Consider the following 14,170-nt stretch of genomic DNA (forward strand, 5'->3'; position numbering starts at 1 on the left):
CGCTAACATTATTCATGGCACCATCAAGGCATTCACTTAACAACTCCATGTATCAAACAGATCATTTTTGGAAATACCAGCCACTAAGAAAGATTTTCTTCACCTGAACCCACAGAATCTGTTGAAGCTGGAGTGATACCACTGTGGGTAGAACTTTGTTACCCTCTGGGGAGGGGGGAAGAGTGTGAGGTGGTACAAAATTGAGCATGCAAACCTTGGTAGTTTTACCACTGATGAAGGTGCATGAAGCAGCCCACTTGCCCATCAACCAATCCTCCTGCTACCACTGGAACTTTACCATGTCGTAGTAGCTGTTGACAAGTGTCCATGTGGCTTTGTGAAACCTTGCAATCTGGTGTCCAAGCAAGGTTGGGTCCCTCATTTTTTAGGCTCTTGGTGCCCATTGAATTACCATAACACTCTCTTCTTACTCACCCCTTTCATCTCCACCCACGCCTTGCCCATCTCAGGATTCCATCTCCCTTCCTGGGACTCTGCGGGCTGGCCCTGATGGAACCCCACACCTACCTTCATCTGGGTTTCACTGACATCACAGCCCTTTTTTCAATCCTAGCAATGACCACCGCACCTGACTGGGACAAGAGAGCTGCCTCAGGCAAGTGATTGACAGCAGCTCATAGAGATGAGACCTTCCCTCACATGGGGATGAATGGCCAGTCTCAAAATAATTAAGAATCCAACAGTCACAGGGGGAGCCAGTTAAGCAGAATTGGGGCTTCTACATGGTGCATGGTAATCCTTTTATTCAACTCTAAGTGGGGGCAGAGGAGGGAAAGTCAATGGTGGCAATCAATCAGTGTGAAAGTAATTCTCGTCATCTCATTAAAACAGACAATTTTCCCAAAGCATATGTTTAGTTGAATAGTGGAGAAAGGTAATAATAAAAAATTGCACTTGCAGAGTGCCTTTAACATAGAGAGACCTGACATGAAGCTTCACATTCTCAGTCATAAGTAAAAATTGACAGCAAGCCGCATTACTGGCTACATGGGCAGATGTCTCATTACAGAACTAAGTTTTAAGGATCACCTGAATGAAACAGAGGTTGAAGCGTGAAGGGCTTGATGTTTGGAAGGTGGGACAGTTCTAGACTTAGGTCAGCACCAACTAAAAGCACAGCGACCGATTGTGAAGCAATCCACAGTAGGGCAGCACTGGAACGGAGGTGCTCAGGGAATGTTTGTAGGATGACTGTCCAGTTTCCAACCAGTGGACTGAGGCTCACCCACCTGAGGCCAGCAGAGTTCTAACTCTTGATCTGACACCAACAGGAGCTGCTGGTTTCTTGCTGGGGTATTAGGAATTCAAACATCTAGCACTCTATGCTGCAAGTTTTGTCAGCAGGAATGCGTTGAATCTGCTTTCATCTCAGATCTTCAACGTTTGCAGTACTTTGCTTTTGTCTTAGTGTTACCAGGATATGTGGATTACTTTTACTCTGAGGAGCAGGCAGGAAGCATATCTGTGAAATAACTTCAATACTTCACACGCGATGTTTTGATCGTGAAAGCTATTGAATGATAAAAAAGCTGAAGACTATGTCAGAATGGAGTATGAATGATTACAGTCAGATGCTGCAGTATCAGGCTGATACAAAATACCAGTTATTGTGTAGTTCACTGTGTGACACCTTTAACTTTGAAGATTTCAATCATTACGTAACCTTATGAAGATACAGGCATTAGAAAAGGAAGGTTTCTATCTTCAATGCCTGAGCGGTAACCTAGTGGAATGCATTCACCTGCTGCCAACTAAATAATCTACCTGATTTTTATTGTGTTGATTTCAATTCACTTTACCAGATTTATCGCCCAGAATGTAAAGATCGAAAGTTGTCATCAAAACCACTTTCCCCAAGCCACATTTTATATAATAGATATCCCTTTAACGATTAGTTTACATGTTCAAGTTATTTTTATGTCTATGAACAATTCAGTTTTGGGATAAGCTCAGACCTCTCTGATAAAACTGAGCAAATCTTCTACCAAAGCGGGCCTTTCTACCTCATTGTGCAAGAGAATATATCTGAATTTCACAAATAATCAAAACAGCATCTACTGCTCTAACTGCGCATCTGATTATTGTGAGGCAATTACAATGCAAAGGATATAAAGAAAGTAAGAGCTTACATTTCCGTGATGCTCTCTGGAAGCTTGCTCGATATCTCGGTCAGACCTTTGCCACGACAATCCACAATACTGTTGCTACATGTGCAGACCGATGGACAAGACTTTGAATGGACACTGCAGGATTGCGTTGTTAAACTCTGATGACCTACAGGAGCAAGGAGGAGAGCAATTACATCATCAGGAACTGGAGTTTTTATGAATTTCTCCATCCTAAAAAGTGAGCTACACCACATTAAATAATTCACATGCCAAATTTGAAATGAATTACATCACTTCACAATGCCTCAAGAAGTGGAACTGGCTGAATCAGACATGAAAGGTCAACTGCAATAACATTCAAATAAAACTTAAATGACTGATTACTCTTTAAAATCAAGTAAGTGTGATGAGGCATGTATACGTTATCCCTATTGTTCAGGCAGAACTTATGTAAAAACAGCATATGAAAGCTTTAACCATGACTTAGACAAACATATGAATCTGTAACCATGGCCACATTTCTAACATATAGCCTGTGCTTTATATTATTAATGGGGTGGTGAGTGAAACATTCTAATCAGAACTCCAGAGTATCCAGCTAAACAGATGATACTAAAGTAATTGCAACAACCCCAGTGAGACACATTTACTTTTTCCAGTACATTACTTCATATTGATTAAACAACACACTCAGGTTAAATGGATGCAACAATTACTTAGCAAATAATGTTTCAACATGAATACTATCTCTAACAGAAATTGTTACTTAAAACTTACAAGTCAATTGAGCATAAAACCCAATGTCAAGTCCTGAAAATTTAATTCCATCTCTAACAGCCAGAGAATGCAACAAGAACTATGCATGAAAATGATGATTCAATGAATATATGTGCTAGAACCTAAAAAAAAACCCTGACATGTAACCCTGAGGTAGAAATGTTCCAAGAATCCCATTTACATTATTTTACATCTGGTCCTACCTGGTGTTTGTCTACTTCAGACAAGCTTGTGGATTGGTGTGAAATATTTGGGGCTACACCTGAGAAACTGATACCAAGTGGAAGATAATAAAAATAGCTGATATAACTGTTAGCGGCGAAACACTTGATTCAATTTATCTCAGCACTGATTCAGGAACATCTTCTGATACAATGTAAGTGCAACAAAAATGCATCCTCCTACATAATGATACTTCTCAATGAAACAGAAAGGAATTAATAACTCTCAGGTTCAGATGCTGAAAAGAACACTTTAAGCTCATGGGTTAGAACATCGACCCAGCCACCTCCATTGGATTATCTCCATTCAATTCACCAACTGCATCCTCCGTTATTTACATTTTTCAGTTTTATGAAAGAACAAAAATTGTGTGACAGTGCAGACAATGAAGAAAACAAACCCAATTATTTGACACATGCAAGACTTAAAATTGACTAAAGGGGACTGTTAAAAAATGCTCTACAACTAGATAGAAGTCTAGATATCAGATGGCAATTCTTACCATCTCACAATGCTACCAATATCTAACAATTAGTAAAATACAAACAAAAGTAAACTTGCCTTTATTCTCATCTGGTAAGCATGGAAAAAATAATAAAACGCATTGAGATTAATATAATGCACTCAGTTCTTTCAAAATTGCTGAAGAATGACAAATGTTTCTTGGAGGCTTCAAGTTCAATACCTGACCTTAAAAGTGCCATAACAGAGTATCTTTAGGCTTAATTTAAAAAAAAAGAGGAAAATAATCTAGTACTCAAGATGATTGTTCAAAGAATATCATGCAAGTGGACTGTGATTCTGTGCAAGGAAACAAAAAGATTTCACATCTAGTTTCCTGAATGAAGACAACGTCTAATTAAGCTGCTGAAGGATCATTTATAACATCACCAGGTATGTTACCTGCTAATCTTTCCTGATCTATTAGTGAACTGAAAGGATTGCAACTATAATTCAGACCCCCTTTCTCTTACGTCCCCATCAGGTAAAGACTCAAAGATCTTAGAATTGAAAAACAACAAGATTTTGCCAACAGGCTTCACACCGAGAGACATCGCTGCAATTGTCTGCCCAATGTCCTTCGTATCTTTTTCAAGAAAACATTATGAATAAAAACAATCATAAACAGTTGGCAATGACAGTTATTGAAATATTCTGCAAGATCTCGGCTCCTCGGTCATTAATTTGGAAACATTGATTAATTAGTGAACAGATCAGAACTAAATATCTTATCATTTATTACATTCATTTAACTTACTATTTTTCAAAATAGAGCTGCAATCAGGAATGACAAAAAACATGCATATGTTACAAACTTATTTGAAATGAATAGTTTGATGATTTCAAATTCAAGACTGTACAGTTAAAAACTCAAATGATTTTGTACATTATAGAGCACTTAAGTAATTCAAGCCCTTAATACTTTTACTATTTCTGGAGATGACATGCACCTAAGTTTTCCACAGAGGCAACTTTACCTTAAAAATGAAGTCTGCTTTTTTTTAAACAATTTAATGCAATACATGCATGTGCTTTTATCAATTTTTAAAATATATTTCCTCTTCAGCCACTTACCAGAGCAAATAAACTCCTTCTTTTGTACTTCTGCAACATTATGGCCCCTCAGGTGCCCAGGCCCTGTGCACTGAGTGTACAGCCCAACCCGAGGGCGCTGCCGCAGCCAATCAGCAAGCCATGCTAAATGGCAGTCGCAGTACAGGTTGTTTGAATGGAGTCGGCTGGAATATAAAAGCCAGGAACAAAGTTAACACATTGAAATGAATGAAGAAGGATGTGCAGCACCATTTCATAGATCCATGGTTTGCGTAATAACGACAACAAATGAGGAATCAATCCTTTAAATCTCATCTGTAAATTTAAGGCTCCCTGACAGAACCACTTTCAATACTTCCAAATTTTTTTTAAGCAACATTTGTATTACAGCAGCCTTTTAACTACAGATTAATGAATTAATATAAGTTGGCTCAGTTGTCACAAAATCAATTCGAAGTATCCCCCTTGACTGGATTACGAGCTCAGCAAACACCTAAAAGCCAGAAACCTAATTATGGAATTCAGAAGACTAAATCCAACCAGAAGACAAAAAAAAGCAAATTGCACGACAGTGATAGCATACTGTCAGCAAGAAAATTAATGCTAATAGAAGCTTTGGCTCCCAATTAAAAATATCAATAAGTCTTGCCATTATTAGTCTCTATAAAAACTGCCTTCAAAATCCTTTTAGCGGATGACATTCATTTTCTGCTGAACAAGACAGAAAGTAACTCAATATAAAACACTCCTTTCATATCATTTTTTTTTCTGATTTCCTCCTTTCTTGTTTAATCACAGAAAAAGGATTAACAGATTTTGGCCCTTTGGGACCTGCGCTCAAAGCAATCTCTAAAATTAAAAGACGCAAATGGCAGTGTGCAGAAGAATTAAATGAGCTACTTCTCCTGACAGGACCTTCACAAGAACATGGCTCCCATCCAACAAGCGAAAAGCACCTTGCCATTAATAAAATATCAGACAAATGTATCCTCTAAATTAGGCAAATTACTTCAGACTGGCTTTCATGTTCCTCAAAGTAAAATAAAGGATGACAAAAGCTATAAATCAAGATGTTGTCTCGAATGCTGCATCGACTGTGTAATGTCATTTCATCAGAACCTTTTAGTCAAAGTATTCAATCCTAACAAAATATACTCTAATGGACATTGAAACTCAGAATGTCATCCAGCATTCTAATTTTCCATTCAGGAGATTACTGGTTAGACAGACACTTTTAATTAGATACTGTACTTTGGAATATGACAATTCCAGTCCATGGGTTTGCTGCAACATGGTTAGCTTTTGTCAAAGTAAAAATGTGAAACAAAAGAGGAAAGCTAATCTCTCTGGTATGGCATGTAATCTGCTACAATTCTAATTTACCTCTAACAAATGTCCTTACATTTGTTATGCTAAATATTCTTTGAGAAGCAATCACCAAGAATATGAAACATAACAAAAGAGTTCCAAATTCTGCACTTTAATATAGGTTTTGGAATCTTGTCAGTATTTCACCATTTTGCTTCACTGAAATTGCACCAGTTCAGATAGTATTGCTGCAATTGTGGCTCAACAATATAACACAACTTAGGTTTCTTAGCAGTCGCTTTTTTCCTTTTTACTTACAAGGTTCTAAGCCTGGGCATGTGGTTGAAGCTTGCCACTGAGAGTCGGGAAATGTTGTTGTTGTTCAGGGTACTGCAAAACAAAAAAAAGTAAAATATAAGATTTTTCAAGATTATCAATCTCGTCGTTTTTAATTTTAATTGCTTTTTGCTGTCAATGTAGCTGTGAGTCTCTGACTAATGATGTGAAGGAATAAATGTATTCTCTTTCTGTGGGAAGTTCAAAGAGCTATAAACAGACCACTTCTTCTGTGGAGAAGTCCGAGTTTTTGATGTAAGATCATTATTCACGACTGCATGCTTCATAACAGAATGGAAATGTGAGCTTTGAAAAGGAGGAAGAGGGGAGCAACCAACACTGACAACCCTTGTGTATTCCACTATATATCACTTTGAAATGCTGATAGCAGCTCTTTCCTTTCAATCAATGCCTGCTTCCCTTGACTGAACTATGAACCAGCTGGATTGAAATGTTACTTTCTGAGGACATATATTGTTATCCATTTCTTTTCCATAGTTTATAGTCATGTTAAGGAAACACACACAATTTACTTTATAATCGGTGGAAATCATTGCTATTTTCCCTAAATATTAGTTTTTGATTATGACTACCATGTGTCTCTTTGTCAGAAACACAGTTACTTGTAAACTTCACAATGAGACATTTGGATGGTGGTTTATTCATTGCTGCACTCACAATAAACAGCCCTAGTATTTTTACTTCAAAAAGATAAATCAGGGATCTGCTCAATGCATGGACAATATCTCCTGAACAGAACTTCAAGCACAGCTCAGTAAACAACCATTTAGTTGAAGCAGCTTTATTTCTAGTTCCTTTAGGAAAATATACCTACAGATGGAAATAGTTCTGGAAGGCCAGAAATAATCCAACCTCCTTCTCTTTGCATTTTCTCTCCATTTAAGCTTTGTTAACTATTGACCTCATCCATTAACAATCAATTACAAAAAGTACTTTTGCACAATGCTTACAGTCATAAGATCAAGGTAGAACATGAATGACAAAAGCGTACCTGTATAAAGTGGAGAGCTTTTTTAAGCAATGCAGTTTACAGTTTATGTCACTGAAGTAATTAGAGTTACTGTTTACTGCAAAGATAATACAGAGTTGCCATTTTATAGTTGATTTGCTGACATAAGAGATTGAAAACCGATGTCAGTTCCTTTGACTGGTTATCATGGAAACCAATAGTTTCCCAGAGAGAAAGCTTAGCTGCAGTTTAAAAGGACAATAAGTCAATTGCGATAAAGACAGTGTTTTTGAATGTTGCTTCTATAGCAGTAACATTGTGACAACTACATTAGGATCAGCTTGTTGAAAATAAATCCTAGTCTTTTAACAACCACAGCGAATGCAAACCACCCCTTCCCCCAGCAGAAACAGCAGACATTTTAACTGCATGCTGTAAATCAGCTGCTTGAAAGCCAAGTGGGTTGAGGTTAGTTGATACGTGTAATTTCCTGACAAGAGCTTCCCTGAAGTAAGAGCTTTAACATTAATTGGCTTGATCTCTAACAGCTACTAAAACTAAGTACTGGTCTCAATCTTTCCAAATAGAGCTAAGAATCAAGTTGATCCAAAAATCCAAGCAGCTACTCAGGGTGTAACTCCCTCCTTTTCTATCATAGTGGAGCCAGCCTTTGATTAGAACATCTGGCGATCACCATGTTTGTTAAAAGTGGAACCCATTCCTTGCTGCCTGACATATCTAGAAATGTCTGAAGAATGTAAAGCGTAGAGTCCCAAGGCCAAAAATGTCAAGAATGTGCTAAGTGCTCCAAATTCTCTAAGGCTTTGCTTTTCTCTTGACCAGACTCAACTACTGCATTAAGGGGTCAAAGCTTTTCCACTACGTACCTTTTTAGCAGTTAGCTGTAAATTATTCCTGATGTTAGGCACTGCAGCTGAGACTTTATTTAATACTTATTTTAGAACGAGCATCAGACTGTCGTGAACATTTCTGGTGCACCTCGAAGAGGTGATTGAAGTCTCAATGGGTGATCCAGTTTGTCCCATGGTCGCGCACACAACTAAAAACAAGCTTTCTTGACAGGCTGTAGCTGTCAGGTTTAATCTATGATGGTATCATCTTGTACATATATATACTCACAGGTACGTGGTCCAATAATGATGAAAATGTCTTTGCAGATTCCAACGCATAGAACAAAACCTGATCTAACATCCAGTGCAACTGTTCACTAGCTCACAGACTAACACAGAGGGCTTTTTCTTTCCTGCAAGGTGTGCAACTTTGAGAGGAACTAATGCACGGATAATCCCTAAGCAAAGGACTGCCCTTTAGGGACAAATTGAAACAGTACTCACAGCACTTCCAGGTCACGCAGAGCCCTGAATGCTCCATCCTCAATGCAGCTGATCTGGTTGTAATCCAGTTGCCTGTTAAATAGATTAGGAGGATAAACTTAGAGAAGCAGAATATTAGCAGTGTTATGTACTACAAAGCCTCCCTTAAGGCTTTTCTGCAACCAGGCCTGTTGTATGAATGCTCTTACAGGTGCTCCATCTTCATCTCTATTAATCTTTTCCTCTCTCTCCCTCTGTTGCTCAAATACATACACCATCATACACATTCATACCCATCCTCTCTTAAATACTTTGCTGTTTGATATTTATTTATCTCCCTGTATTATCCACTTGAAAATGTTTGTCTTTCCTCAGACTAGGTGCACGCAACTGAGGCTCTGGAAAGCTCCAATAAATAATAACTGCACCTTATATTAAATGCCGATGGAATACAATTTCATTACATCAAGGAAAGCTATCCATTAAAAGCTTTCAGCATCATCTCACTGAAACAATTTCATTAAAGAGAAAGGACTGTAAATCACTTAATGTCACACTGTTCTCCTCGGTGACCTAAGTGAATCCATTTATCAGAGGAACCCAGCTGCATGCTAATTCCACCAACCTCCTCAAAGACCAGCACTTTCTTCCATTCAAACTGCAGTTTTTGTAACAATCTCCTAAAACTGGACAGCATTAAATGTCAACAAAGAAACAAAGCAGGTAAAATCCAATTTTCTCTGTAGTTAAAGTCATGATCAAACACAGAATGGAAAGGGGAAAAAAGACAATCTTTTTGAGGTCTTTTAATAAACTAATCTTCTTGGGCAAAGAAAATCAAGATAATTTTCTTCACTTAAATGAAGGTGACGATGGATATTGACCTTTGATGCTCCTTATGGCTTAGGCAACATGTGTCACTTCTGGTGGACTCCTGCTTCCTGCTTTCTTGAAGCTACTGAATGGCAAGCTCCCATGAGTTTGAAGTGTTTTGGAAGGTACCTTTCCTGTTCTGAATAAGTAAGTGCACACAGATAACTATGTCGAAGGAAGAAGGATCGCTCTCCAATTAAAACTGCCCTTTGGTCTTTAAAGGGCATAACATTGAGTGGTTTAAATCCAAACTAATATATTTAATTTTTGAATCCAAGGGCGTTTGACAGATGAAAGTTTGAAATAGGGCACTGTGGGGAATAAAAGCCAACAGTGAAGACCTGAGAAAAAGATTCGCATGGTTCAATAATCTGGCTAGGCTCAAAAATGCTATGCTTCTCGTCACATTCTGCCTTTTCGATTAGGAGTTCGTGAACCAAGTTACAGAATTACGTTCAGTTTTCACAAAAAAATGACCTTCCTGTGTTTTTCTTTTTGCAATTATTTCTTTTCTCAAGGATGCTGTGGAATCACAGAATCGTAGTTTTACACGAAGCACCTCATACCTGTGCTGGTTCGCTGAAGGAACAATTCACCTTGCGCCATTCCCCTTGCTTTTCCCCAGTCGTCTGCACAATCATCTTTTTCAGGTATTAATCCCATTCCCTCAATTGACCGTGTCTCCACCAAATTTGCAGACAGCAATGCCAGATCCTAACCACTCACTGTGTGATAATAGTTTTCCTCATATTGCAACTTCCTTGTGTCCTAATCATAAATGTATGCTCTGTGGTCTCAAGCCTTCTACCAACGGGAACAGTTTCTCCCTCTTACTCTCTCTACTCTATCCAGGCGTCTTTTGATATTGAATACTTTTATCAAATCTTCTCTCAATCTTTTCTTGTCCAAGGAGAACAGTTTCGATTAATGTAAACTAGCTATTTAACTAAAATTTCTCCACCCTGAAACCATTTTTGTGAATATTGTCTGTGCTCTCTCTTAGCCCTTAATATCTTTCCTGCAGGGAAGTGCCTCCAGAACTAAATGCAATACTCCAGTTGAGACCAACCAATGTTTCAAACAGTTTTGTCCCAAGTTCCTTGTGATTTGTGATAGATACCTTTGGTTACATCCATGAACAACATAATAGGCATTACCATGCTAAATATAGGAGACCATCACAGCTAGTTCTGTGAATCATTGGCCTCATTCAATTCCCACAGCTTTACACATTTACACAGTGGCTGCTGAAGAGCTGTCAGGATCGGGAATGATAGCTGATTTCACCCCACCTAACCCAGGGCTCCAATCATTTATACCTGTGCTACTTCGATCTCAACTAATCAGATGGGCTGAGGAATGACAGATGGATTTTAATTTAGTTAAGTGCAATGTGCTGCATTTTGGAAAGGCAAATCAAAGCAGGACTTATACACTTAATGGTAAGGTCCTAGGGAGTGTTGCTGAACAAAGACACCTTCGAGTGCAAGTTCATAGATCCTTGAAAGTGAGGTTGCAGGTACATAAGATAGTGAAGAAGTCGTTTGGTATGCTTCCCTTTATTGGTCAGAGCATTGAGTATAGGAGTTGGAAAGTCATGTTGCAGCTTTACAGTACGTTAGTTAGGCCACTCTTGGAATATTGCGTGCAATTCTGGTCTCCCTCCTACAGGAAGCATGTTGTGAAACTTGAAAGGGTTCAGAAAAGATTTACAAGGATGTTGCCAGGGTTGGAGGGTTTGAGCTATAGGGAGAGGCTTAATAGGCTGCGGCTGTTTTCCCTGGAGCATCAGAGGCTGAGGGGTGACCTTCTAGAGGTTTATAAGATCACGAGGAACCTGGATAAGGTAAAAAGACAAGGTCTTTTCTCTGGGATGGGGGACTCCAGAACTAGAGAGCATAGGTTTAGGGTGAAAGGGAAAGATTTAAAAGGGACCTATTGAATGAGTTGTCAGAGGGAATGGTGGAGGCTGGTACAATTACAGCATTTAAAAGGCATCTAGATGGGTATTATGAATAGGAAGGGTGTAGAGGGATATAGGCCAAGTGCTGCCAAATGGGATTAGATTAGGTGAGGATATCTGGTCAGCATGGATGAGTTAGACCGAAAGGTCTGATTCACTGCTGCATATCTCCATGAAGCTGAATCTTTCTCATCAGTCAGGCTTAGTTCTGCATCAACCCCACACATTTACCTGCTCAGGAATTGGAATTATACCTTTCTGAGTTTATAATGTCATCATTCATAGGGAAACTTTTTTTTATGAAGGTCATGACTTTGATACACTTTGGAAAAAAAGTGCTACTTTGGAAAAAATGTCATGAAGGTACTTCAATCAGCTTTTGATATTTTAAATTGATTTCATTTCATTTACTGGAACTTCTAACTTGGTCACTTGGAATCACTAAGTTACTTTGTCAAGAGCAGTTCAACAGAACTACTGACGTCTTGAATTGAGCCCTGCCAACTTCTGTTACCAATTTCAGAAGCTGACATCACAGGGTTCAGCAAGAGTCAAATATTGTCATTTGCAATAAATCCAATTTAGCAATACTGCATGAATTGCTCATGCAATACAAATGAAGAAAGCATTTTTTTATTTGTGAGCTTAGGGGTGAACTACAACTTCCATGATAGTGCTGACTGGGCGATAGTGACATGGTAGCTAAAGAATATAAGAATAATATATAAGAATATCATATCACTGAATTTTAAAGGCTGATGCATATTGATGCAATTGGTAACAAATTTTGGTATCATGTGCAAAATTCTTCATTGCCAGGATTGGAATTATATGTATGGTTTCCTTCTTAAAGTTATTTTCTTTTCTGTTTCTCACATATAGATCACTCTGCAGTTAACTGATGTAGTAACCGTATGATTTTAAATGATCAGCTCTCAACATTCACTGCACTTGATGTGGAAATGCTTCCTGATTTTACTCTTAAATAGTCTCTTTCTAATCCTTGCCCTCTTTTTTCACTTCTCCTGTTAAATACTTTCAGTAGACCACAGCATAACATGATTCAAAGGAATGCGTGCCAGTATCATGAAACTCGTTCACATAATTAATCCATTAAACCTTGACATTTTCCCTGTGCATCTGCACAGTACCACTCCATGATTGGTCCAGCTTCTCATATTATATCAGACAATCTGTTTTTTCCTGAATTTTGTTTTCAAATCATTTTAATGGAGGCACTTTAAATGAACATCCTGAGGTACTAACTAAGATTTATTGAAGAGTAAATTGCAGCTTCAAGTAAATTAAATGAACAGAGCTTTGTGGTGCTGCAATCTATCCACATCCAGGGTACCCAAACACCGCTTCACAAATGGATCCGTTTGGTCAATCATGTTTCGTCATTCCTTATGCCAACAGAGAGAAATGACAAAACAGGGCAATCTAGGTCAGACTGGAATGGATTTTCAACTTTACCCTCTTAGAATCCCTAGAGTATGGAAACAGGCCATTCAGCCCAACAAGTCTAAACTGAACCTCTGAAGACTATCCCACCCAAAACCATTCCCTTACCCTATTATTCTACATTTACCCCTTACTAATGCACCTAACCTACACATTCCCGAATACTATGGGTAATTTAGCATGGCCAATTCACCTAAGCTGCATATCGTTGGACTGTGGGGGGAAACCAGAGCACCTGGAGGAAACCCATGCACACACTGGGAGAATGTGCGAGCTCCACATAGACAGTTGCCCGAGGCTGGAATCAAACCCAGGTCCCTGGCGCTATGAGACATCAGAGCTAACCACTGAGCCACTGTGCCGCTCTTGGAAAGGATAATTTGCTTGGAAAACTTACATTCCTCTGACAGATCTTGGAAGAGTTTCATTCTATTAAATTGAATGAAAGAAAGAAAGAGAGCAAGCAGAGGATGAGAGAGATATGTGTGTGTGTAAGAAAGAAGGTGAAAGGAAGAATGAGGATGAAACAGCCAAAGAGAAAGTTGCCAATAGTTTTTCTGATGGATTCCAACTTTCTGCCTGAGAGGCAGGTTCTGAACTGCCTGGTAGCATATTCCCAATAACCTTCAAGCACATTCTTATCAATATTAGAAAATAACCAGAATTAAGACTGTCCCATCATTTTCTGAAGCATCCTTTAATTTCTTGTCTCTTTCTCAAGGTGAGAGATTGGTATCTAATTTTAAAGAACTTGATTCTTTTAAAAGGCATCTTTATTAATCATTTGGCTAATAGCTTTTTTATATTTTATGTTATAAGAGCTATCTATAACATTATTCTTTAACCTCAAGCTTAATTTATCAAGGCAATTGAAATTACTATGATGGCGCAAACTGGACTCCTGACAAAACGCAAAAGAGAAATTGTTACTTGACAAATTGGAAAATCTCATAATACCATCAAATTTGCCTAATGCAGTCTGTGGGTTAATTTCAAGAAGGCTGAATTGCATCTTGGTATATATCTCATTTTCCTCAGCAGGCACTGTATGAATCAGTGCTGATACAGCTCCCGCCCCACTCTTAAATCATCTCTCCTACCACAGTACTTAAGCAGGCAGCTCGAGGGAAAATAATTACTGCTGCATTTCTAAAATTAGTTCATCAGAAATGATCTCCGCCTTTTCAGATTTTCCTTATCTTTATTTCTTAACATTTAATTATACTTTTCTTCACAGGTC

The 14,170-nt window shown here is 38.4% G+C and overlaps 1 protein-coding gene across 1 annotated transcript in view; it reads right to left on the reverse strand.

Annotated features, from left to right (window-relative positions):
• The window catches only part of slit2 (slit homolog 2 (Drosophila)), a 462,208-nt gene that overhangs the window by 186,862 nt on the left and 261,176 nt on the right, over window positions 1–14,170 (reverse strand). Inside the window, exons 6-9 of the mRNA XM_060825295.1 lie at window positions 8,652–8,723; window positions 6,309–6,380; window positions 4,704–4,867; window positions 2,151–2,295 (exon numbers count right to left, since the gene is read on the reverse strand). Of these exons, the coding sequence (XP_060681278.1) occupies window positions 2,151–2,295; window positions 4,704–4,867; window positions 6,309–6,380; window positions 8,652–8,723 (453 nt within the window). The remainder of the gene's footprint in view (window positions 1–2,150; window positions 2,296–4,703; window positions 4,868–6,308; window positions 6,381–8,651; window positions 8,724–14,170) is intronic.

The sequence above is a fragment of the Hemiscyllium ocellatum genome, chromosome 1 (assembly GCF_020745735.1).
Source record: "Hemiscyllium ocellatum isolate sHemOce1 chromosome 1, sHemOce1.pat.X.cur, whole genome shotgun sequence".
NCBI classification, from domain to species: domain Eukaryota; kingdom Metazoa; phylum Chordata; class Chondrichthyes; order Orectolobiformes; family Hemiscylliidae; genus Hemiscyllium; species Hemiscyllium ocellatum.